At 46.1% G+C, this 26,597-nt stretch overlaps 2 protein-coding genes and 1 long non-coding RNA gene across 4 annotated transcripts in view; all 3 read right to left on the bottom strand.

The window, feature by feature from the left end:
- The window catches only part of LOC113432426 (rano class II histocompatibility antigen, A beta chain-like), a 404,516-nt gene that overhangs the window by 285,310 nt on the left and 92,609 nt on the right, over positions 1-26,597 (bottom strand). The gene's annotated exons all lie outside the window — the stretch shown is intronic.
- The window catches only part of LOC148131780 (uncharacterized), a 43,414-nt gene continuing 17,450 nt past the window's right edge, over positions 634-26,597 (bottom strand). The window contains exon 2 of the long non-coding RNA XR_015747166.1: positions 634-1,252. This is a non-coding gene — a long non-coding RNA (uncharacterized LOC148131780). The remainder of the gene's footprint in view (positions 1,253-26,597) is intronic.
- Positions 634-26,597, bottom strand: part of LOC148131781 (ral guanine nucleotide dissociation stimulator-like 2) — a 31,031-nt gene continuing 5,067 nt past the window's right edge. Inside the window, exons 2-4 of the mRNA XM_087958839.1 lie at positions 22,120-22,352; positions 2,762-2,876; positions 634-2,447 (exon numbers count right to left, since the gene is read on the bottom strand). Of these exons, the coding sequence (XP_087814965.1) occupies positions 2,242-2,447; positions 2,762-2,876; positions 22,120-22,352 (554 nt within the window). The 3' untranslated portion in view covers positions 634-2,241. The remainder of the gene's footprint in view (positions 2,448-2,761; positions 2,877-22,119; positions 22,353-26,597) is intronic.

Below are 26,597 nucleotides of genomic sequence, written 5' to 3'. Positions count from 1 at the left end.
AAGGAGAGTGAAGGGGAGAGAAGAGAGCGAGAGGGAGGGGAAAGTGGGGGGGAGGGGGAGGGGAGACCAAGATGGGGGAGGGGCAGAGTGGCGGAATTCTATTTCTGACTTCCAGAAAGTGAAATATCCGTCCTACCCAATGAAAAAGCGAGCCTTTGGAGCGTCATCCGTCTCCAGGCAGAAGAGCCACCGCCGGGTCCTTTGGCGCAGGCTCCGGGCGATATTCCGCTGCTCCTTTGCTGCCTCCCCTTGTCGCCTCCACATAATTCCCGGTTAATGCGAAGCCTCTGCAGGACAAAGGGAGGGAGGGCTCCCCTCTTGATTAACTCCCTAATTAAGTCAATTAGGGTCAATTTCCCTCTTGTCGAGCCCCCCTTTGCAGCCCCAAGGCCGAACTCGGACCCCCCCTTGGAAGCCCCAGGAGAGGAGATGGGGAGGCATCAGAATATAGATTAGTAGCAGAGAATCAGAGTTGGAAGGGACCTTTTAGGTCATCTAGTCCAACCTAGCATCACCTGGCCCCTCCCAGCCTCCCTCCGGTCCCTGCCCATCAACTGACCCCCTGCAGTGTGGGCCTTCCTGGGGGGAGGGGCTGAAAGGGGTCCTTTTCTCCCCATTGATTCTCCACAAAGATTTATACCAGAGATTTTATTTCATATTCTCATCTTCCTCCTCATCTTCCTCCCTCCAAGCCCTCATGAGTTAATCCGGGTATCGGATGCAAAAGGATTTGGTTTTTTTCTGCAGCTGATGAATTTCTGGCTTTTCCTGCCATCTTTCGAAAGACGGAGACTCAACCTGGCCGGTGGGTGAGAAGAATCGCGGCTGGACTTTCTCCTGCTGGGACTCACCGGCTTCCTTTTGAGGGGGGGAGGTAGAGGCCATCTAGTCTGGCCCAGGCTTGCCTGTCTCCCCAGAGGTCCCCACCAATCTCTCCTGCTCAGCAGAGCCCCCTCCCCCATTCACAGCAACGCCTGCGACCCTCCACCTGAAATCCCTCTTGCCCTAAGCCAAGGCCACCGGATCCAGGAAGATCCCAGAGGATCCAGGGATCTCCAGCCAGCCTGGGACACCCCCTTCTTGGGAGATGACCCACCCTGGTCAGCAGCTTCACCCACAACCTTTATGAAACCCCCCTCCCCCCAAAAAACAACCCAGCTCCCACCACTTGGGGAAGGAGGACCAGAAAATGGGCCCTTTCACAGACTCTGGGAGGGCAGAGAAGCCATCAAGGGGGATGGGGGGGAATAAACTCAGCCACCTCCCCCATATTTGTATCTCAGCAAAGGCTCTGCTGAACAGGAGTGCAGGTGTACACACACACACACTTACAGGAGAGACTGTCCTTGGAGAAGCAGCAAAGAAAGCTATCATGCCCCTGTCGGAATCTGACTCGGAGTGGGAGGCCGAGCAGCTGACTGGGAGCGGGAGTGTGGCTCCATTGGCTGGGGAAGAAACTGGGGAGGGGCACAGTCCGACTGGGCTGAGCAGGGGAGAGGTAGAGCAAGGGAGTGGGAATTCGGAGGAAGACCCAGGCCCACCCCCTCTTCATTCTAGGGCATGCAGGGAGGAACAGAGAAGGGAGCAATGTGAGTTGCATGGCTTACGGGGGGAGGAAAGGGCCCTGATTCCCTTCATCAGCTGCAGCTGGGAACACAGTGTTTAAAAAGGGAGTTTGCGCACAGCAAAGTTTCTGGAAGCAAATCGTGAGTTATCTTTGTTTGTCAAGGCTCATCTGGGTTCCTGGCATCTTCCCAACTGTGTGTGTGTTTGTTGGCCTTTCAAGGCTGCAATTCCTTCTCCTGCCCTGTCCAGTTAATTGCTGCAGTGTGGTTTGTGTGGATTTTTAGTTACAGTTTGCACGTACTTTGTTTTGGACTGAATTTCCTCCACTTAAAGGCTGTTCTTGGGAGAGTTTTTTCTCCAGCCGAAGGGAACTGGACATTGGGGGCAAAGTTGGAGGTACTAAAGGACTCTTCTTACTTATGGGACTGTGTTGCCACGCCCCACCCTTCAGTCACCTGAGACCACCTGAGGGACCTTTACCAGGGCTACTCCTCTCAGCCCCACGATCCTTCCTGCCTTCGGGTCCTCTGGGCAGCGGAGACTCCGAGACTCTTGCACAACCTGGGGTGCTGCTGAAGCCCCCCCCCCACTTCATGTCCTGGGTGGAGCTCCCAGTCTTGGCCTGGGGGTCCCCAACAGAGCCGTGTGGGTCCCCCCCTCCAGAGCTCCTCCCCCTCAGAAAAGAGCCCGGGCAATCCTGCGGCCAGTGGCCTTGATCTTCGGGAAGGTGGCGCTGATGTCCATCTCCCTGGCTCGGGGGCTCCTGGGTGGGGGGGTGGGAGGGGGGGTCTTCCTCGGTGAGCCCTTGGGCCGGAGCAGGAAGTCCAGGCTGAAGCCATTCCTGGCATAGAAGACGTTTGCCATGGGGGGGAAGATCAGCTCTGCGGGAGAGAGAGGGAGGATCAAGGAGGAAGACACCCCACTTCCCTCCTCCCCAGCAACCCCACCCCTGCAACCCTCCCCCCACCACACACCAGGCCTCAGCAGGCTGCCCCTCTCAAATCTGAACTTGAACACAGGTCTTGTGTGTGCAGAGATGTCGCTTTCCGGAATCAGATCTGCAGGGACCCCAGCATGCCAGGGTGACTTCCAGAAAATGCTCCATAGTGGCCAAAACACATTCACACACACACCCCGGCCCTCGTTGTGGGGCAGTCAGGCCAGCCCCACCGACAGCCCTTCCCCTCTTCCTCACCTCGGCCATCCGGCAACAGCTGCACCAGCTCGTAGTCATGTGCCAGATTCTTGTCCTGGTTGTGTTTCTCCAGCACCTTTGCCACCACGGTGGGGGCCTTATCCTGGCTTGTTACCTGGGGAGGAAGATGGAGAAAGGGGGTCAGTCGGCCAGACCCGTTGATGCCTCCCCCAAAGGCAGAAATGTCACCCAGCACTTGCCAAGCGAGATCGGCACCTGTTCTGACCCAAGCCTTGTTAAACAAACACAAAGTATGTATAAAAGCAAACCTCTTTTAATGCGACGCTGTGAATTCTGTGCATTCACAGCCAAGAGTCTTTCAAAACTCATTGTCCCAGATTCAAGGTTGCAAAAGGCTGCCAAGAACGAAAGACTAATTGCAGATAAATATCCCAAGCCAGAAGTTTCCAAAAAACAAACTGGAGGACGAGGACTTTGAGCATAAAGAACTTCTTTGCTTCCTGCAAAGAAGCCAACCCCGAAGGCTGGCTTTTATCCCTTATGGGAGAGGCCATCATCACCTTCCAACCTTACTCCCGAGTTGCCCTTGCTGCTTTAGCTGCTCTTTCCTTTGAGCAGCCCTGCGCACATGCGCACTGGGCACAGGCTCCTCGGGGTCTTCTGCGTCACTGCTGCCAGCCTCCACAACCTCCGAAGGGAGCACCCCACTCTCCGATAGTCCTGGCCCCATCCCTGCAGCACACGCAGGCCCCTCGTCCGAGGCCTCACTCTCCGAGGCCTCAGCAGTCCGCACCTGCTGCCGGCAAACCACAACAGCACCCTTCCCATGCTTGGTCTGCCTTGTTCAGCATCTGCAGCCCTTGCAGGGACCTCTAAGTGGAATGGCGGTCCGGTTGGTCGGTGAAAAGAGCTCAACCCTGCTTGCTAAAAACTGGAACTTAGCCAGGATTGATTGAAACCCAGAGAGGTAAACTACAAACATGGTGGTTTGCTTAGTTTGTTTTTTTTAAATTGCTTATTTATTTATCTTTTTATCGTCTGTAACCTGCCTACCCTATCAGGGAGACGGATGGTATGTCAATTTAATAAAACTAATAAATAGTGGTAGTCTTTGACTTACGATCATAACCGAGGCCAAAATTCCGGTTGCTAAGCGAGATGAGTGAATTTCGGCCCATTTTTACACCTTTCCTTCCCATGTCCCTCAAGTGAATCACTGCATTTGGTGAGTGAGTAACCTGGTTGTTAAGTTGAGTCTGGCTCCACCCTTGACTTTTGCTTGTTGGGAGATCGCATAAGGGGATACCATGAATTCGGGATACTGTGACTGTCATAAAGATGAGTCACTTGCCAAACATCTGAACTTTGACCAGGTGACCATGGGGAGGCTGTAACTGTCATTAAGTGTGAAAACCCCCAAGCCCTCCCCTCCCCCTCCCTGCTCACCCTGCTCACCTGCTCCCTGTAGAGGGTGCTGTTCTGCAGCACCAGGCTGACCCGGATGATGCAGCAGTCCGAGGGGGAGGCGCCCCCCTTGTTGGGGGCCTGGGGGTAGATGGAGCCGCAGGAGGCCGAAAGCTGGTGGCCCTTGATGAAGCCGCAACCCATGGTGGAGAGAGGGGCCAGGCCATCACCAGGGGAGAACGGGGGAGACATATCCAGAGCGCCACTTGCCCTGCGGGAGACAGGAAGGGAAGTGAGGCAGCGGGGACTGGCACTGGGTTCAGGGAAAGGGCCCTGGGGGGGTCATGCTGGCCTGGGGCCCTGCTGCTTAAAAAAGGATTCCCTGCTCCCTCCGTGCTGGGGACCTCCTTCCTCCTTTTTCATCATGCTCTTCCTTCCTTGTCCTTCCTTTCTTCAGCTCCTTCCTCTTCCTCTTTCTTCTCCTTCCTCCTTCCTCCTCTTCCTCTTTCTTCTCCTTCCTCCTTCCTCCTCCTCCTCCCCTTTTCTTCCTATTTCCTCCTCCACCTCTTCTCTTTCCCCTCCTACCCTCTCCTTTTCCCTTCCTCCTCCTTCCTCCTTGGTTCTCCTCCTCTTCTTCCTCCTCTCTTCTATTTTCTCCTCTACCCCTTCTCTTTCTCCTTCCTCTTCTTCCTCCTCCTCCTCCTCCTTTTCTTCTCTTCCTCCTCTTTTCTTCCTATTTCCTCCTGCACCTCTTCTCTTTCCCCTCCTTTCCCCTTTTCCTTCCTCCTCCTTCCTTCCCAACATCTCCTCCTTCCTGACAATGGTGATGAATTAGGAGAGTTGGCTAACTGTCAGGATTTTGACAATTAACCCTATTTAAATCATGAGTCTCGAGCCAAACTCCAAAATGATTTATTGGGAGTTAAAATGTGGCACTGCCTGGGTGTAGCTGACTCTGAGACACATCATTCATCGCCACCCTTGACCCTGATTTTCCCACACCCCCTGGGTGTATCGTGATTCATATTCTCCAATGGGATACATCCATAGCCAAGAGTCATCAATCATACTCTGCAGTTAGAAGTTTGCGTGACAGAAACTTTGGTCACCTAGAAACTATCTCTGAAAACATTTATGGAATGCAAGCTGCCCACTGCTTCTCCCTCCCTTTCTGTTGGCAACTCTAAAAGACCACAGAAATATTTTATGAGTTGACACTTATTTTGTTCTTTCACAAAGTGGCTAAATTAGTAGGCCAGTGAAATACTGCAGACGCGTTTGACAAAGTAGACCACAATCTACTTTTAGGTAAGCTAGAAAAAAGTGGGATAGACAGCATCACCACCAGATGGATTCGCAACTAGCTGACAAACTGTACTCAACAAGTAGTCTTAATGGTACTATGCCTACATAGAGGGAAGTAAGCAGTAAGCAGTGGGGTGCCACAAGGTTCTGTCTTAGGCCCAGGACTCTTCAATATCTTCATTAACGACTTCGATGAGGGAATAGAAGGGGAAGTTTCCAAATTTGCAGATGATACTAAGCTGGCAGGAATAGCTAACACCCAAGAAGATAGGCTCAAGATCCAGATGGATCTTGACAGACTAGAACACTGGGCCCTATTTAACAAAATGAAATTCAGTGTAGACAAAAAGGAAAGTCCTACACTTAGGCAAGAAAAACTAACTGTGCAGGTACAGAATAGCTCAGTTCCAATAACTGTGAGAGGATCTTGGAGTCCTAGTGGATGATCCCTAAAATATGAGCCTGCTGTGAGCTGCACCAGCCAAAAAAGCCAACGCAATCCTAGGCTGCATCAACAGAGGGATAGGATCAAGATCACGTGAAGTGTTAGTACCACTTTACAAAGCCTTAGTACGGCCACACTTGGAATACCGCATCCAGTTTTGGTCTCCACAATATAAAAAAAGATGTTGAGACTCTAGAAAGAGTGCAGAGAAGAGCAACCAAGAGGATTAGGGGTAGGTCTCCCCGCTTTGGGTGGGTGGTTAATTAGGATGGACTTAGGAAGGTCCCTTCCAACTCTGATTATCTGTTATCTATGGTAAAAAGAGTGAATTGGTAGGATGCAAATAAATTCAACCATATCCACTCTATGGAATTCAAGAGTTGCTTTCTCCATGGACAGTGTAGGTATATTGTCTAGTGATGGGATGGACACTGAGGATGGGGAAAGGTCAGCAGCCCTATCATCTCATGGCACCATCCCCATTGCTTGGGGGCTTCTGCTGCACACTTATGAAGGTCTGTTTCAAAATCAAAATCCTTAAACTGAAACAACATATAACTTCTGTGGACAGAATTTAAACTTAACATAAACATGGTTTTATTTGAACAAAACAATTCAGTCTAATCTGCAATGTGGGTCTGTGACAAGGAAATATGATTTCCATTCTTTATTCTGATTTTTATTACTTGTTTCTTTATTGTATTTTTTTAAATCTGGTCTTGCTAATATTCTGTCTGTAATAATTTATAATCAAGAATATAATATCCTAATATGTTCATGATAAAAAGCTGATTTATTTAAAAGTTAATAACGGACCTTAAATATGGCATTCTTCGTTGCTTTTTCAGATCAGTTATCAAGTTGTTTCAGAGGCTCTGAGTGATAAAAGTCAATTCCTATTTTTTTTACCGGATGCTACCCAAAGAAGGGATCCAGTACCCACGAATTGTCCAACCTTCTCCATTTCAGATGGACTTTTGATTGGTCTTTGCTTCAGACACAGATGGGAGAAAATTTGAAGGAGGACTTTACTCCATGCTTGTCAGGAATGGAATTTGTATTGTTATATCACAACAATTCTCAACTACTGGAAAAACAGAATCCTTCAGGGAAGCCATTTCTATGGAGACAAGTCAACATCTTTGTTCACTTCATAGAATATTTTTCCATTTCGGACCGACTTCTTCTTTTCCATTCAACACTTACAAGTTTACCAGAACCCATTGAAGGGAAAGTCTGGATAAATGCAGGCTTTGGGGAATTCCAAATAAGAAGACACACATTTCAAATATGTCCATAGTGTTTGGACATATGGTTTTCAGTTGAAAAAAAGGCCAAATAATAGTTCCTCGAACCAGATCTCTTTGAAAACCACAGTTTGAGATCAATCTTTTCTCTGTTCTTTTTCAGAAGACATCATTTCTGTCAAAGACCGGAGAAGATGCACTCAGAGTCTCCACTGAAGACCAAAGTGGAAAAGAAATTGGATCTGGTACCGATATAACCACCATATTTATACTTTAATTAATACTCTGGCCCATACCTTGAATGCTGCATATTCCTCCATAACCAAGAGGAGAAAGAAAGAGAGAGGGAAGAGAGCTATCATGCCTCTGTCGGAATCTGACTTGGAGCGGGAGGCCGAGCAGCTGACTGGGAGCGGGAGTGTGGCTCCATTGGCTGGGGAAGAAACTGGGGAGGGGCACTGTCCGACTGGGCTGAGCAGGGAAGAGGTAGAGCAAGGGAGTAGGAATTCAGAGGAAGACCCAGGCCCACCCCCTCTTCATTCTAGGCCATGCAGGGAGGAACAGAGATGGGAGCAATGTGAGTTGCATGGCTTACGGGGAAGGAAAGGACCCTGATTCCCTTCATCAGCTGCAGCTGGGAACAGAGTGTTTAAAAAGGGAGTTTGCCCACAGCAAAATTTCTGGAAGCAAATTGTGAGTTATCTTTGTTTGTCGAGGGTCATCTGGGTTCCTGGCATCTTCCCAACTGTGTGTGTGTTTGTTGGCCTTTCAAGGCTGCAATTCCTTCTCCTGCCCTGTCCAGTTAATTGCTGCAGTGTGGTTTGTGTGGATTTTTAGTTACAGTTCGCATGTACTTTGTTTTGGACTGAATTTCCTCCACTTAAAGGCTGTTCTTGGGAGAGTTTTTCTCCAGCCGAAGGGAACTGGACATTGGGGGCAAAGTTGGAGGTACTAAAGGACTCTTCTTACTTATGGGACTGTGTTGCCACGCCCCACCCTTCAGTCACCTGAGACCACCTGAGGGGCCTTTACCAGGGCTACTCCTCTCAGCCCCACGATCCTTCCTGCGGGTCCTCTGGGCAGCGGAGACTCTGAGACTCTTGCACAACCTGGGGTGCTGCTGAAGGCCCCCCCCACTTCATGTCCTGGGTGGAACTTCCAGTCTTGGTCTGGGGGTCCCCAACAGAGCCGTGTGGGTCCCCCCCTCCAGAGCTCCTCCCCTCAGAAAAGAGCCCGGGCAATCCTGCGGCCAGTGGCCTTGATCTTCGGGAAGGTGGCACTGATGTCCATCTCCCTGGCTCGGGGGCTCCTGAGTGGGGTTGTGGGAGGGGGGGTCTTTCTCGGTGGGCCCTTGGGCCGGAGCAGGAAGTCCAGGCTGAAGCTGTTCCTGGCGTAGAAGACGTTTGCCATGGGCGGGAAGACCAGCTCTGTGGGAGAGAGAGGGAGGATCAAGGAGGAAGACACCCCACTTCCCGCCTCCCCAGCAACCCCAACCCTGCAACCCTCCCCCCACCACACACCAGGCCTCAGCAGGCTGCCCCTCTCAAATCTGAACTTGAACACAGGTCTTGTGTGTGCAGAGATGTCGCTTTCCGGAATCTGATCTGCAGGGACCCCACCAGGCCAGGGTGACTTCCAGAAAATGCTCCATAGTGGCCACAACACATTCACACACACCCCGGCCCTCGTTGTGGGGCAGTCAGGCCAGCCCCACTGACAGCCCTTCCCCTCTTCCTCACCTCGGCCATCCGGCAACAGCTGCAACAGCTCGTAATCATGTGCCAGATTCTTGTCCTGGTTGTGTTTCTCCAACACCTTTGCCACCACAGTGGGGGCCTTATCCTGGCTTGTTACCTGGGGAGGAAGATGGAGAAAGGGGGTCAGTCGGCCAGCCCCGTTGATGCCTCCCCCAAAGGCAGAAATGTCACCCAACACTTGCCAAGCGAGATCGGCACCTGTTCTGACCCAAGCGTTGTTAAACAAACACAAAGTATGTATAAAAGCAAACCTCTTTTAATGCGACGCTGTGAATTCTGTGCATTCACAGCCAAGAGTCTTTCAAAACTCATTGTCCCAGATTCAAGGTTGCAAAAGGCTGCCAAGAACGAAAGACTAATTGCAGATAAATATCCCAAGCCAGAAGTTTCCAAAAAACAAACTGGAGGACAAGAACTCTGAGCATAAAAAACTTCTTTGCTTCCTGCAAAGAAGCCAACCCTGAAGGCTGGCTTTTATCCCTTATGGGAGAGGCCATCATCACCTTCCAACCTTGCTCCCGAGTTGGCCTTGCTGCTTTAGCTGCTCTTTCCTTTGAGCAGCCCTGTGTGCATGTGCACTGGGCACAGGCTCCTCGGGGTCCTCTGCATCACTGCTGCCAGCCTCCACAACCTCCGAAGGGAGCACCCCATTCTCCGATGGTCCTGGCCCCATCCCTGCAGCACACACAGGCCCCTCGTCTGAGGCTTCGCTCTCCGAGGCCTCAGCCGTCCGCACCTGTTGCTGGCAAACCACAAAAGCACCCTTCCCATGCTTGGTCTGCCTTGTTCAGCATCTGCAGCCCTTGCAGGGACCTCTAAGTGGAATGGCGGTCCGGTTGGTCGGTGAAAAAGAGCTCAACCCTGCTTGCTAAAAACTGGAACTCAGCCAGAATTGATTGAAACCCAGTGTCAGCCTTCAAGATCTTCTACTACTGCTTTGCATCTTTTGGCTGCCATCAGTAACGGGGGGAGGAGGGGGCAACGTCTGGGAAAAGAGCTGGAGGTGCTACATTCTTGTGTTGTGTAAATGAGGAGAGGGGGGAAGTATAAATTCCTGCTTAGGTTTCTATTTCTCGCTTAGCTTTCTTTTCTCTGCGCAGCTGCAAATCTTTATCAAAATATGCCAATGGACAGAGGCCTCATAAGAGAGAGTAAAAAAAAAGAGAAGGGAAGCTCTGGAGATAGGATTTTTAGTTTTCACTTTTCAATTTGGGGGCTTTCACTTCAAGCACACCGGAAATGGGAGATGAAAAGTTGCTGAGTAATAGCTATGATTAAGCAGCGTTCCCACTCATTCAATTGTCCTGATTTCCTTCAAAGAGAGAAAAAGAACTGTCTCCTCAAATAGAGCAGTATTCTCAAGTTCCCAGAGGTTTGTTGAATAAATTGTATCCGTTCAGCCAGTTAAATCTGTTACTTTTGTTAAGCCTGGATTCCCCAACGGGTGTTAAGGAAAACAAACTAAACAGAACGTGCAGCGAAGTCAGATAGGAAGACAGGTAAATGTGTGAGATAAGTTTTCTAGTTAACACGCAGTAAAAATACAGATACGCTTGTGCTATCAAAATTATAATTTATTCCATTTAAGAATTATAGCATAGTCATTATAAACAGTCCATTAGTCAAATACCAAATTCAGTCAGGTCTTGTCGAGGATACTCTAATTGCAAAGTCCGTGTCGACTAGCCAGTGTCAGTACACATATAATAAATCTGTCCAAAACTTATCTTCTCTCCGTTGAGAAATATCTTCAAAGTAATCCAACACTTCTTCTCCTCCCCAATCCAGCAAGAACGCAGTCTTCAATAAGCCAGCCAGTAAGAGCCAGAGAGTGCCTTGCTGCTTATATAGTACTTTTACAGCTGCATCCTTAATTACATTCCTTTAGCTTAAAGTCACATACACTTTATCTGACAAACCATGATTCATCATTTTATTATCTTTACCCAAAACAGTTAGGGTAAAACAATGTTATCCCTAACATTCTCCCCTTTTGGGTAATAATAATAAATATTACAATAATATATCCATTTATACTTTCAAATCATAATTGTCACAACTCTCTTTAAATTTTACAACACCTTGTGCTTTTGTAAACTGGTCTGCAATATTTTCTTCCGTCATGCAGTACTCAAGTTTAATTAAACCATTTTTAACAGATTCTCTTACATTTAAGTATCTTAAATCAGTATGCTTTGATCTAGTCTTTACAGCAATATTAGTAGCTAATTGTATAGCTGCCTGGTTGTCCTCGTATACAATAATAGAATCTTTAACAGTTATACCCATGTCTAATAATAACTGTTTGCACAGAATTAAGTCAGTGCATAGTAATGACAGACATGAAAATTCTGCTTCCATCGTTGACAAGCTAATATGCTGTTGTCTGATTGACCTCCACCCTATTAGAGTCTTACCAAATAATATAGCCATCCCAGATGTTGATTTTCTAGTATTTATGTCAGTTGCAAAACTTGCATCTGCATAGGCACTAAGAATCAAATCACCTTTTGGCTCTAGATACAATGCATGGTGCATTGTTCCTTTAAGATATCTTAAAATTCTCTTTAATGCTTGCCAATGACATTGATGTGGATCATTATTATATCGTGCCAGCTGATTAACACTATAAGCTATATCTGGCCTAGACCAATTGCTTATATATGATAAGCTACCAATCAAAGATTGATATATGGTCTTATCAAATTTGGGACTTTGAGCATCAATTTTGCAAATTTCCTGACTCATTGGAGTCTTTGCAGGCTTACAAAGTTCCATTTTATACAATTTAATTAATTGGCAAATTTTATCCTCTTGAGATATCTTAAATCCCTTTGTGGTTTTGTTAATTGTCAATCCTAGATACTTTTTAATTTCACCTAAATGCTTTAATTTTATCTTTTTGGCTAATAATGAAATAATCTCAGTAGCTTCATTATTGGTCTTAGTAATCAAAGCAATATCATCTGTAAATAATAACAATGATGACACTGTTCCATTATTTTCTCTTTTAAACATACATGGATCTGCTAAACCAGATTTAAACCCTATATTGTTTAATTCTTTCACAATATATTGGTTCCATTCATAGCCAGATTGTTTCAATCCATATAAACTCTTCTTGAGTTTCCAACAATCATTGCTATTTACTTTATTATCATTTATACCAACCGGTTTTTTCAAATATATTGTATGCTGCAATGGTGCATGCAGATATGCAGTTTCTACGTCTAAATGGTTAACTATATAATTCTTCTTAGCTGCCCACACTAAAGCTGCTCTTAAAGTTGTAGCCTTAAGATTTGGTGCAAATACCTCATCATAATCAGTGTATTTTGGTTAAATCCTTGTGCTACTAACCTAGCCTTATAAATTACTTTCCCATTATTTCCATTCTTTACTTTGAATATCCATTTGCACCCAATGGATTTTTCTCCTGGAGGTAATTTTGTTTCTTCATAAACCTTCATTTCCTTTAATGAATTTAACTCTTTTTCCATTGCCTTTTGCCAATTCACCTGATCCTTAGCAGGATACATCTTAAGTTCATCTATGCTAGTTGGAACTTTATTTACTTGGCAAACAATACTTGCCTGATACCTATCAGGTGGTTTAGTTATACGTGTTGTGCGTCTAGGTATAACTGGACTTACAGATGGACTTTCCTTTATTTCCTGTTCTTGACTATTTATTTCTTCTTGATCAATTATCTCCTCTTGATCTGATTCTATTTGCTCTTCATGGATTTCTTCTTTAATTGGACTTTTCTTATAACTAGTGTTTTCTTTCTGCCTCTTGTAGTGTTCTATAATAACATCATTATCTGAATCCTGCTCTAATCTATTCCATCCTATATGTTCTAGGAATTGTGCACTAGCACTGCAGTATACTCTAGATGTACCTGGTTTCCAGAATCTATAAGATCTATGGTTTGCTTGATATCCAACAAAAATTAATTTTTTAGCTCTACGTTGTCCTTTGTGCCTGAGTTGTGTAGGGATATGCACCCATGCTGGTGCACCAAATGTGTGAATATAACTCAAATCAGGTTTCCTACCATGCCACAGAGTGAATGGTAATTCACCTGTTGTTCAATTAACAACATTCTTTAATATGTGATTCCCACACATTATAGCTTCTCCCCACAAATTGTCAGGTAATCCAGAATCAGATAACATTGTCCTTCCCATTGATTGCAGTGTTTGACCTCGTCTCTCTATAAATGCATTATGTTGAGGCCTATAGGGTGCAGACTTTTTATGTTGAATACCTGCCATTCTAAGTCTACTCTGGAATTTATTATTTGTAAATTCCGCACCATTATCTGTTATAAGAGTTACTAATTTCTTTTTAGTTTTCCTCTCTGCAAATTTCAACCAATTAAAGAAATTTGTATACGTTTCAGTTTTTCTCTTCATTAAAAAACAGAAACCATACCTAGAATAGTGGTCCATTATGCTTAATATGTATCTTGCACCACCTACACTTGGCTTTTTAGGACCTATTATATCGGCAAATACTACCTCTAAAGGCTCTTTGGTAGTAAATCCATCAACTCTATTTGCCGGTATAACTTTGCTTTTGTTTTGATTACAAGCAGAACATTGCAAATACTTATTACAAGGTTTTAAACTTATTCCTTTAGATAGTTGAACAGTTCTCTTAATCATTTTAAAATTTAAATGACCTAACCTTCGGTGTAACAAGTGAATACATTCATCATGAGGTTTCTTATTATCATAAACTGTGTTAGCCAACTTTAAACCATTATCATTTAACACATATAAGTCACCTCTTAAAGATGCAGTAATTTTCTTACCTTCTTTTTCAATTAAACAAGTATCTCCCTTAAAGGTAACTATGTATCCTAATTTAACCAACATTCTAACTGAAAGCAAATTAAATTTAAGTTGAGGTACATATAACATTTTTATGTTCTCATTTATACTAGAACAATGAGCTATACCTTCACCTTTTGCTTTAAGTTTCCATGCGTTTGCCAATGAGATATGCTGTGAACTCATGGACATTTTTACAAATTTTTTGTTATCATTTGTAATACAGTGGGATGCACCACTGTCAACCACCCATAAATTATTTTTTACAACTCCATTACTAAACATTGCTAACTCATAATTCTTATTTCTTCTTTGATGGCTTACAGCATTCTGGCTTGCATTCTGGCGCTTTGTTATCTTACAAAATCTTGCAAAATGTCCTCTCCCTCCACAATTAAAACACTTTTTAATTGTGTATGCAGTAGGAGATTCATTATTTTCCTTTTGAGGTTGCTCCCTCCTTAACTGATCTCTTTCAAGCCTTCTTCTGGCCTCTTCAATCAATCTGCCAGTGATATCAGTTAAAGTTAGGCTTTCTTTAGGCAATATTTCAAGGGAAGTTACGTAGTTATCAAAACTTTCGTCTAATGAAGATAGAATTATGTAGACCTGGTGTAGTTCAGAGAAAATTAACTCCTTCTCATGAAGTTCTTGAAAAATGCTTTTCATAGTATTCAAATGACTCAGCATATCACCATTCTTTTGGAGATACGTACGGAAAAGCTTCCGTGTTAGATTTATGTGAGCACCAACGTTATCTCGGACATAAATCCTCCTCAGTTTTTGCCAACACCCAACAGCAGTTTGCTCTCCGCGTATATGAACAAGTTGTTGATCAGTTAATGTAAGTCCTATGATGCAAAGTGCTTGCTCATTTTTCTGTTTAAATTCTTCTATCTTTTTACTATCTTCCTCATCTTCAGGATCCCATTCTTCTACGTTTGGTGGGTTTTCAATTATGTTCCACAGACCTTCTCTTCATAGAAGTAGACTACATTTCATAGACCATGAAACATAGTTTGTTCCATCCAGCTTGGATATAAGGGACAAACTTTGTAGACTGACTTGTGCCATGTTTTACTATATGGATATAAAACTATAATTGATAAAACACAGCTGTCTGTTTACTGTAACGTGTAACAACACAAAATCTCACTTTTTACATAAACCTGTTTTTATCCTAGTTAAACTGACTTTGCAGTCTCTCTGGGCCCATAACCAGTGTTAAGCCTGGATTCCCCAACGGGTGTTAAGGAAAACAAACTAAACAGAACGTGCAGCAAAGTCAGATAGGAAGACAGGTAAATGTGTGAGATAAGTTTTCTAGTTAACACGCAGTAAAAATACAGATACGCTTGTGCTATCAAAATTATAATTTATTCCATTTAAGAATTATAGCATAGTCATTATAAACAGTCCATTAGTCAAATACCAAATTCAGTCAAGTCTTGTCGAGGATACTCTAATTGCAAAGTCCGTGTCGACTAGCCAGTGTCAGTACACATATAATAAATCTGTCCAAAACTTATCTTCTCTCCGTTGAGAAATATCTTCAAAGTAATCCAACACTTCTTCTCCTCCCCAATCCAGCAAGAACGCAGTCTTCAATAAGCCAGCCAGTAAGAGCCAGAGAGTGCCTTGCTGCTTATATAGTACTTTTACAGCTGCACCCTTAATTACATTCCTTTAGCTTAAAGTCACATACACTTTATCTGACAAACCATGATTCATCATTTTATTATCTTTACCCAAAACAGTTAGGATAAAACAATGTTATCCCTAACAACTTTGTTGTAGCCCCCAGCGTTCTAAATACCGCCTATGGCGCCGCTCTGTCTTTTTTCCTTCCCCAATCAGGTTCGTTTTGCTTTCTGGCTCCGGTTTAATAGAGTCTGTCCAAATGCAAATACTAATTAAATCTTTCCAATGACTTCCTGATGCTGGTCTTCTAAATTCCTCTTTAAATCTTTGTTATTTCCATCTCTCTTCTGTCTGCCGAGCCCCTTCACTTTCACTTGTCAAGTTCGCTTTTAGCCGCTTTCTCTTAGGGCTCCCAACAGACGCTCATACAGTATGTAACAGCCTAAAGTCAATCTGTGCTCTTCCAATTTTCCTCTCTGCCACTAACTTTTACCACCACTCTCTTTCCCAACGAACTTGCAAACTGTCACTCACTCTTTCCTTCGCATTGGTGGCAGTCCGGACTTCGGAGCCTCCATTGACAGGGGGCTGTTCTTGATCGTTGGGCTCTGGAGGGCTTCCTCTTTGTTGCAGGGGGGTTGCCTTCCCCACACTACAGTCCGAGGTTCCCCCACACCGGCACGGGTCTCTCCAGGACTCGAGCACCCCAAAAGATCGCACCAAACTCAAGAAGAGGTTAGCTGAAACTGCGAGCGGATTTCTGCCCCTCTGTTCGTCCTTGCCTTGCCACCGGAAGTCCCATATTCACAACTTTTAATTGGAAGAATCATTTGAACTATGGGGGGTGGGAACATTTCCATCACTTTGTATATGTGATCTGCGCGCCTAATTTCTCAGATTCAGAATTCTACTGATGCTACCACTTCATTTTCAGTAAAAGATATCTTTTCTCTTATCAAAAGAGTCTAAGTATTTCTTTCTTGAATTTTGAATGGAGCACCACCTGACATTATTCTGAATCTCACCACCAGCCCACCCGGAGAAAATATCCAGATTCTTCCGAGGGGGTCTGAACATCATGTCATCTCCAGTTAGTGACCAGGAGGACCTGGGCGCTATGGGAGGGCAACCTTCTTTGCTGATACTGGAGGTGCCAGCAGCTGAATTGCTAGCGGAGCTCAACCTGGAATAGATCCCAGCTGGGAAGCCCAGATGGTCATTGGGGGTTGGCTGGAAGGATCCAGAAGAGCCCCCCCCCCCTTCCTGGAATCACCACTACCCGACGGCGTGGAAGAGAGGAGCCATGGCAAGAGAGGGAAAGGAGAGATCTTTTACTGGACCAAGCCAGGCAACTCCTCAATGAGGCGTTTGGACAATCCCACGCTGCACAAAGGTATGAAGGGGAAGGGGGAGCAGCCTCAGCCAGAGGCAGCCAAGCTGCCCCCACCCCCCATAAATCAGCCTGAACCAGCGCAGCAGCCAGCTGCAGCCCCGGGGCCCCCAGCGGGAGGTGTGATTCCTAGAAGGCGCAGAACTCTCAAGCTGCCTCCCTTAGAAGTGAAATTTGGGGGAAATCCCAAAGACTTGGGTTTCTTCCTAGCACAAGTTTGGAGCTATATGGAAGAATATGGAGAGGGATTTACCTCAGAAGCAGCCAAAGTGAGATGTGTTACCAGGGCTCTGGAGGGAATAGCTGCAGAGTGGATGGTGACTTTGTATAATGATAAGTCCCCCCAACTGCTGAATTATAACGTATTCATGACCGCGCTGCGGGCAAGATTTGAGGACTCACTGGCGGAGCTAAAGGCCAGGATCAGAATGAAAACCATAAATCAAGGGAGGAGGTCAGTGGCTGATTACACCCAAGAGTTTAGACAGCTGGCGTACCATATCTGAGGCTGGTCCCAGGGAGCCCTGATAGAAGCATTTAAAGATGGTCTAAATGAAGACGTATACCAGAGATGCATTTCCAGAAGGGATCCCAATGACTTGCAGATGTGGTATTTGCTGGCAGAAGAGGTGGAAATAGATTTGACCCGAAGCAGATGCCGGGAGGCTCTGGGTGGAGCAAGCCTCCCCCCACGTTTCCAAGAGACCCCAAAGCCCCGAAGGGAGGAGTGGACGGCAAGACCCAAATCCACTGCCTGTTTCCGATGTGGGAAGGAAGGTCACCGGGCTGCAGACTGCAGGGTCAAGCTGAATCCAAAGGGGTGCCAAAAGGAGGGAGGAAACCTGAAAACCCCCAGCGAGGCCTCGCGAAACCGCGCTAAAGACGAGGGAGGTTGTAGAGGTCGCCCCTCCGGGAGAGAGGAGCTGGGACCTCCGACCTCCTCTGAAGAAAGTGAATCTGACTCGGAAGATGACTTCCTGGTAAGTCCAAACAAGGGCCCCATGACCATTCCAGTAAAATTGAGGGTACCCACTTCAGGGGCTGAAGGGGAGATGCCAGCCTTACTAGACTTTGGGTGCACGGTGTGTAATCAACATGAGAGTAGTTGAGGAAATGGGCATAAGACTGAAAACTTTAAAAACGCCCATAGCCTTTTGCCAATTGGATGGATCAGTGGTGGGAGGTTGCCCTGCACGTTTCATAACGGAACCCCTAGAAATGACCATGGGAGAGCATAAAGAGCCTCTGTGTTTTATTGTGGCCCCTGGGATGGAGCAACCGTTAATACTGGGATTGCCATGGCTCCGGAAGTGGAACCCCCATGTGAACTGGGGGAAGGGGTCATTGCGCATATGCACCAATCAGCGACCGGAAAGGGAGGGGCAATCTCAGCAGAAGCTTCAGAATCCGGTTGAGTTAGCTTCCACAGGTACTGAGGACTTGGAGGGGGAGGAAAAAATTCTGAAGGAATATTGGGACTTAAAGGAAGTGTTCAGTGAAAAGGCCTCAGATGAGCTCCCCCCTCATCGGTCAACAGATTGTAGTATTAAAATTTTACCTGGGGTGACGCTCCTGAAACCGAAGCTATATTCAATGACACCACGGGAATTAGAAGAGCTGAGATTGTTTATCGATAAAAATTTGGAACGTGGTTTCATCCAACCCGCTAGACCCCGGGTAGCGGCCCCAGTGCTGTTCCGTGAAAAGAAAGATGGCTCCAAGCGTTTGGTAGTGGACTATAGAAATTTGAATGCAATTTCCGTGGAAAATGTGTACCCCTCCCCCTGATGAAGGACATGCTGGCCCACCTGGCTAAGGGGAAAATTTTCACGAAGCTGGACTTGAGAGAAGCATACTACTGAATTCGAATTAAGGAAGGAGATGAGTGGAAAACCGCTTTTAACTGCCCAATGGGTTGTTTCCAGTTCAACGTTCTCCCATTTGGCCTACAAGGGGCTCCAACTGTATTCATGCAGATGATCAATCAGGTGTTACATGAACATTTATACAAGGGTTTTTTGGTTTACCTTGATGACATCGTTATCTACACAGAAACTTCGGATGAACATGTGAAATTAGTGCGATCAGTGCTACAGAAACTGTGAGCTGCTAAGTTGTATGCTAAATTGTCCAAATGTGAGTTCCATCAAGAGAAAATCGACTATTTGGGGTATCGCATTTCACATGAGGGCATTGAAATGGATCCAGGGAAGGTGCGGGCTGTGTTGGAGTGGGGCCCCCCACGCACCCAAAAACAACTTCAAAGCTTCTTGGGATTCGCCAACTTTTACCGGCAATTTATCCCGTCTTTTGCTAAGATAGCAATGCCTATCACCAATCTCTTAAAAACTAAAGGTGAGGCGAGGCCAAGGCCCTAGCAAGCCGTTGGAGTGGTCCATGGAGTGCCAAGCCGCCTTTGAAAAGCTGAAACGACTCTTCGCTGCAGAACCAGTGCTAAAGCACCCGGACATGGATGCTCCTTTCGTGATCCAAGCCGATGCGAGTGATGTGGCCGTTGGAGCGGTATTACTTCAAATCAATGAGAAGGGAACTTTACAACCCTGTGCCTACTCCTCCTGTAAACTAACTGAAACCGAAAGAAGGTGGGCCGTCTGGGAAAAAGAAGCTTTTGCAGTTCGCTGGGCTCTATTGACTTGGAGACATTTCTTGGAAGGAGCGAAACACCCGTTTGAGGTATGGACTGATCATAAGAATTTGGAGGCCTTAAACGAGTTTGCTGGGCCCAGTACTTTAAGTGGTTTAACTTCTCATTGAAGTACATTCCGGGGGGGGGGGGAGGAAAGGAATTTTATGGCGGATGCTTTATCTAGACTGCCTCAATATAACAGTGTTCACCAGGAAGTGATATGGCCGATTGTCTCAACCAAACAGCTAGCTGCCCCAGTGGTCACTAGAGGTCAAAAGAAGAAACAAGAAGTGGATTTATCGAATGATTTGACGGCGCAATTAAAAGAGGCCATAAAACTTGATGATTGGTTCCTGGCTCATTTGAATAACTGTACAGTTAGAGATGGTTTGGCCTGGATGGGAACAAAGTTGTATGTACCAGAGACACTGAGAAGCCAAATATTACAAGCTCATGACTCTAAAGCGGCTGGTCATTTTGGATTTGTGAAAACCTTACACCTCGGTAAGTGACAATTCTGGTGGCCTACGTTGAAGAAAGACATTGAAACTTATGTGGCTAGCTGCTCAGTTTGCGCATCAGCAAACAGGCCTCCTGGTAAGCCAGCAGGGCTGTTACAAAATGTGGCTAGGCCAACGGCTCAGTGGAAGGAAATCTCTATGGACTTTATAGTAGAATTACCTGAGAGCACCAGAAACATGGTTATTTGGGTAGTAACCGATTTGTTTTCCAAACAAGCGCACTTCATACCTTGCTCTAAAATTCCCTCTGCAAAATTGTTGGCTAAACTATTTGTACTCCATATCTATAGACTACATGGCGTTCCTGAATGTATAATTTCTGACCGAGGGGTTCAATTTACCTCGAACTTTTGGAGGGAGTTCCTGAAGTTAATAGGCTCCGCCCAGGGCTTAAGCTCCGCCCACCATCCCCAAACCAATGGGGCCTGTGAGAGGACTAACACAGTTCTAGAACAATACCTTAGATGTTACATAAATTATCAACAGGATAATTGGGCTGACTTATTGCCATTTGCCAAAGTGGCATACAATTCTGTACATAGTAGTACTGGATTTACCCCCTTTAAAGTGGCGTCAGGACAAGACTTTGTACCCATACCTGAGCTTCCTCGTGAAAGGCCTAACATCCAAGTCTTTAGACAAATGGATATCTCAACTCCAATTCAATTGGCCAGTCACTCGTAAAGCATTAGATGACACACATCAATCTCATAAGAAGTTTGCAGACAGAGAACTCCACAGAAACATTATCAAGTGGGTGACAAAGTTTTCTTGTCCACCAAATACCTGCAAACCACTCAAAAGTCGAAGAAACTTGGTCCTAAATATGTGGGTCCTTTCACGATTGAACGGATAGTAAATCCTGTGACAGTCCAATTAAAACTACCAAAAACTCTTCAACGAATCCATCCGGTTTTCCATGTTAGCTTGTTAAAACCTGAACACACTTCTGGTCTGAGACCAACCCAGACTGATCCTCCTATACCATTGCTGATTGAAGGTGAACAACATTTTGAAGTTAAAGAAATTCTGGACTCTCGTAAATGGAGGGGTCGGCTCCAATATCTTGTAGCTTGGAAACATTTCCCTTCTTCCCAAGCTGAGTGGGTTAATGAGAAGGATGTTAGAGCCCCTAAGCTGATCAAAGACTTTCGGACAAAGTATCCTGATAAACCCTAGAAATGTATTTGATTGTTAATTAGTATCTTTTATGTTTCTTTTTCTCTTGCAGAACTAACGTCTTTTTTTCTAGGAGGGCCGAATGTCAGCCTTCAAGATCTTCTACTACTGCTTTGCATCTTTTGGCTGCCATAAGTAACGGGGGAGGAGGGGCAACGTCTGGGAAGAGAGCTGGAGGTGTTACATTCTTGTGTTGTGTAAATGAGGAGAGGGGAGTATAAATTCCTGCTTAGGTTTCTATTACTCGCTTAGCTTTCTTTTCTCTGCGCAGCTGCAAATCTTTATCAAAATATGCCAAGGTCAACGGACAATCATCACCACCTGAAGATGTCCACATGATCATATTCACAACTTTTAATTGGAAGAATCATTTGAACTATGGGGGTGGGAACAACTTCATCACTTTGTATATGTGATCTGCGCACCTAATTTCTCAGATTTAGAATTCTACTGATGCTACCACTTCATTTTCAGTAAAAGATATCTTTTCTCTAATCTAAAGAGTCTAAGTATTTCTTTCTTGAATTTTGAATGGAGCACCACCTGACACCTAGAGTGCTAAACTACAAACATGGTGGTTTGCTTAGTTTTTTTAAAAATAATTGCTTATTTATTTATCTTTTTATTGTCTGTAACCTGCCTACCCTATCAGGGAGACGGACGGCATGTCAATTTAATAAAACTAATAAATACTGGTAGTCTTTAACTTACGACCATAACCGAGGTCAAAATTCCTGTTGCTAAGCGAGATGAGTGAATTTCGGCCCATTTCTACACCTTTCCTTGCCACGTCCCTCAAGTGAATCACTGCAGTAGTTGAGTGAGCAACCTGGTTGTTAAGTTGAGTCTGGCTCCACCCTTGACTTTTGCTTGTCGGGAGATCGCAAAAGGGGATCCCATGAATTCGGGACACTGTGACCATTATAAAGATGAGTCACTTGTCAAACATCTGAAATTTGACCAGGTGTAACCGTCGTTAAGTGTGAAAACCCCCAAGCCCTCCCCCTCCCCATCCCTGCTCACCAGGATGCTCTTGTAGAGGGTGCCGTTCTGCAGCGCCATGCTGACCCGGATGATGCAGCAGTCCGAGGGGGAGGCACTGCCCTTGTTGGGGGCCTGGGGGTAGACGGAGTCGCAGGAGGCCAAATGCCGGTGGCCCTTGATGAAGCCGCAACCCGTGGTGGGGAGAGGGGCCAGGCCATCCCCGGGGGAGGATGGGGGGCCATGTCCAGGGCCGAGATGGAGGGCCACTTGAACTGGAGGAGACGGGAAGGGAAGTTAGGCAGCGGGGACTGGCACTGGGTTCAGGGAAAGGGCCCCGGGGGTCACCAGGGATGCTGGCCTGGGGCCCTGCTGCTAAAAAGGATCCCCTGGTCCCTCCGTGCTGGGGACCTCCTTCCTCCTTTTTCATCCTCCTCTTCCTTCCTTGCCCTTCATTTCTTCGCCTCCTTCCTCTTCCTCTTTCTTCTCCTTCCTCCTTCCTTTCGCCTCCTCCTCCCCTTTTCTTCCTATTTCCTCCTCCACCTCTTCTCTTTCCCCTCCTACCCCTCCTTTTCCCTTCCTCCTCCTTCCTTCCCAACATCTCCTCCTTCCCGACAATGGTGATGAATTAGGAGAGTTGGCTACCTGTCAGGATTGCAACGCTTAACCCCATTTAAATCATGAGTCTCCAAAATGATTTATTGGGAGTTAAAAGATGTGGCACTGCCTGGGTGTAGCTGACTCAGAGACACATCATTCATTGCCACCCTTGACCCTGATTTTCCCACACCCCCTGGGTGTATCGTAATTCATATTCGGCAACGGGATACATCCATAGCCAAGAGTCATCAATCATACTCTGCAGTTAGAAGTTTGTGTGGCAGAAACTTCGGTCATCTAGAAACTATCTTTGAAAACATTTATGGAATGCAAGCTGCCCACTGCTTCTCCCTCCCTTTCTGTTGGCAACTCTAAAAGACCACAGAAATATTTTATGAGTTGACACTTATTTTGTTCTTTCACAAAGTGGCTAAATTAGAAGGCCAGTGAAATACTGTGGACATAATAGACTTAGATTTTAGCAAGGTGTTTGACAAAGTAGACCACAATCTACTTTTTGGTAAGCTAGAAAAAAGTGGGATAGACAGCATCACCACCAGATGGATTCGCAACTAGCTGGCAAAGCATTCTCAACAAGTAGTCTTAATGGTACTACGCCTACATAGAGGGAAGTAAGCAGTAAGCAGTGGGGTGCCACAAGGTTCTGTCTTAGGCCCAGGACTCTTCAATATCTTCATTGACGACTTAGATGAGGGAATAGAAGAGGAACTTAACAAATTTGCAGATGATACTAAGCTGGCAGGAATAGCTAACACCCAAGAAGATAGACTCAACATCCAGATGGATCTTGACAGACTAGAACACTGGGCCATATGTAACAAAATGAAATTCAATGTAGAGAAAAGGAAAGTCCTACACTTAGGCAAGAAAAACTAACTGTGCAGGTACAGACTAGCTCAATGCCAATAACTGTGAGAGGATCTGGGAGTCCTAGTGGATAATCCCAGCCGTGAATTGCAGCAGCCAAAAAAGCCAACTCAATCCTAGGCTGCATCAACAGAGGGATCGAATCAAGATCACGTGAAGTGTTAGTACCACTTTACAAAGCCTTAGTACGGCCACACTTGGAATACTGCATCCAGTTTTGGTCTCCACAATATAAAAAAAGATGTTGAGACTCTAGAAAGAGTGCAGAGAAGAGCAACCAAGAGGATTAGGGGGCTGGAGGATAACACATGCAAATAACTTTTGCTAGAATTGGGGATATCTAGTCCAGTGAAAAGAAGAATTGGGTGTGGCCTGAGAGCAGCCTTCCAATATTTGAGGGGCTGCCCCAAAGAAGAGGGGGGCCCACCTGTTCTCCAAAGCACCAGAAGGCAGGACGAGAACCGATCGATGGGAACTGAACAAGGAGAGAAGCAACCTGGAATCTCTTGACAGTGACAGCCATGAACCAGCGGAAGAGAAGTTGCCTCCAGAGGTTGTGGCTGCTCCATCACTGGAGGCTTCCAAAAGGAGACAGGAGAAACATTTGGCGGGAAGGGTAAAGGGGTCTCCTGCCCGAGCAGGGGGTTGGACTAGAAGACCTCTGAGGTCCCCTCCAACTCTGCAATTCTGCCATGTGTGTGACATTGTTGTCATTGAAACTCCGCTTCTGTCTCTGCTTCCAACTGTCTCCTCCAATGGGTGAAAGCGAGAGAGACCCTGCCCGGAGACTGATGATGCTGCATCACGGGGAATTCTGATTGGTTCTTCTGCTTCTGGCTCCTCTCCACAGCTGACTTTGAGCGAAGGAAGCTCTTTTTTAACCCTTTCCCCTCCACTCTGCTGAAGATGCTCCCCAGCTGGGACCGAAACCTCCGGAAATCGACCCAAGGAACCTTCGCCCTCCAGACTCTTCACCTCCCACCCAGTCCAGACCCACCAATTCCGCCTCTGGGGTGGGAAACATTTTAGGTCTCCCCATTCCTGGTTGGGGGGGGGCGCTTGTGGGGAAGCACCCATGGGCTCTTTTTTCTTTTTTTCTCATTTGTCAATCGCTTACAAGATAATAGGTATAAACATAGTTATGAATACATGAAATGGGTACATATAAGAAAAACAAAAGAAACAATAGGACAGGGACAGTAGGCACGTTGGCACGCTTATGCACGCTCCCTATAGGCCTCTTAGGAAAGGGGTGAGGTCAATAGTAGACAGTCTAAGATTAAATTTTGGGGGGTTTGGGGAAGGAACCACAGGTAGAGTATTCCAGACATTGACTACTCTGTGACTGAAGTCGTTTTTCCTGCAATCAAGTTTGGTGCGGTTAACTTGAGTTTGTATCTATTGTTTGCTCTTGTGTTGTTATGGTTGAAGCTGTTCATTGACAGGTAGGACATTGCAATGTACGATTTTATATACTAAGATCGGAGCGAAGGCGGTGTAGTTCTGGTTTGTCTAGGTCTCAAATTTCAAGTCTGGTGCCATAAGGAATTCTACTACGAGTAGAGGAGTGGAGGACTCTTCTTGTGAAATATTTCTGGACTTTCTCAACTGTGCTAATATGAGATACGTAATGTGGCTCTGCTGGGCTCCTCCAGCTGTTGATGGGGGCGGTGCTGTCGGGGATCCCTGGAAGCGAAGGGGGAAGGAGATGCCTAGGAAGGAGGGGCTGGGAGGTACCCACGGATACTGGAGGGGGCAGGGGGAAAGGAAGGGTCTGGGACCCCCAGGAGAGACTTTGGGAAAGGGGTGGAGGGCAAGAGAGGCTTCAAGGCCCCAATCACTTCGAGAATGGAGCCGTGGGGGGATAAGATGAGCCACCGAACCAAATGGAGGAAGTAGATGGTTTTCTTCTCAATTAGCTAAGGGACCCCACAATAGTCATGGGGGGCTTTGACTTCCCTGACCTCATCTGGGAGACAAGATCTGCGCCTGGGGGAAGATCCAACAGGTTCCCGGCAAACCTAGCAGACAAGAGGCTGACTTGAAAGCAAGCAGCCCTCCCTAATTTCCATCCAGATGTGAGCTTTGTCACCAGGGGAAGGGAGAGCCCGGACATCACCTTCTCTAACACGCAGGAAGCATTTAAGGCTGCCCCTCACCTCATTCTGGCACCTCGTCTCCCTGGGATGCTTATGTCAGATATTGTGAATTAGAGAAGCAAATGGGTGGAAAGTAACCAAGGAGAGTAGCAACCAAGAACTAACGAGAAATTTTCTGACAGTGAGAACAATTAATCAGTGGAACAATTTGTCTCCAGAAAGTGTGAATGCTCCAACACTGGAAGTTTTAAAAAAGATGTTGGACAACCATTTGTCTGAAGTTGTGTAGAGTTTCCTGCCTAGGCAGGGGGTTGGACTAGAAGACCTCCAAGGTCTTCAATAAAAAATATCTTAAAAAGAAGGAATATTAGGCAAAGAGTCACTTTTTTCACTGCCATTGTAACTTTAAATGGTCACTAAATGAAGGACTAATTTCTGCAATCTGCTTTAACTGATGGAGAAAAGACTAGAGAACCATCATCAGGTTGTCGGAAACCTTCAGCCACTTCCGGTGGGCCAGAGGACCTTGTGGCTGCCCCATTTGGGGACTCAGCCATGGGACGGAGGAGGACAATCCCTGAGCTGCCCTGGGGAAGAATCCCGGCTTGTTGCCTGCTGGATCCTGGCCAGTTCCTCGGAGGAGCCCAACGCTTCAGGCTGGGGAAGTGGAACCCAAGGGCCTCTGCAGCTGATGGGGGTTGGAGAAAGAAGCTCTGTGTGCGTGTGTTTGTGTGTGTGCGCGCGCAGGAAGAACTCAAAGGAATTCACAATTTTGAGGGGGAGGGGAAACACGAAAAGAGCCTTAAAACTTCTGCTTTGACCAGGAGAGCCATGAGTCAGACTCCCACCAGAGGCTGCCTGGATCTGGGGGCCCTGTTTGTTTGTTTGTTTGTTTGTTTGTTTGTTTGTTTGTTTGTTTTTGTCAATTGCTTA

Source organism: Notechis scutatus, chromosome 2 (genome assembly GCF_049901735.1).
Source record: "Notechis scutatus isolate UNSWTSFEM ecotype Mainland chromosome 2, rNotScu1.2, whole genome shotgun sequence".
Lineage (NCBI taxonomy): Eukaryota > Metazoa > Chordata > Lepidosauria > Squamata > Elapidae > Notechis > Notechis scutatus.
This window is presented reverse-complemented; position numbering and strand designations above follow the sequence as displayed.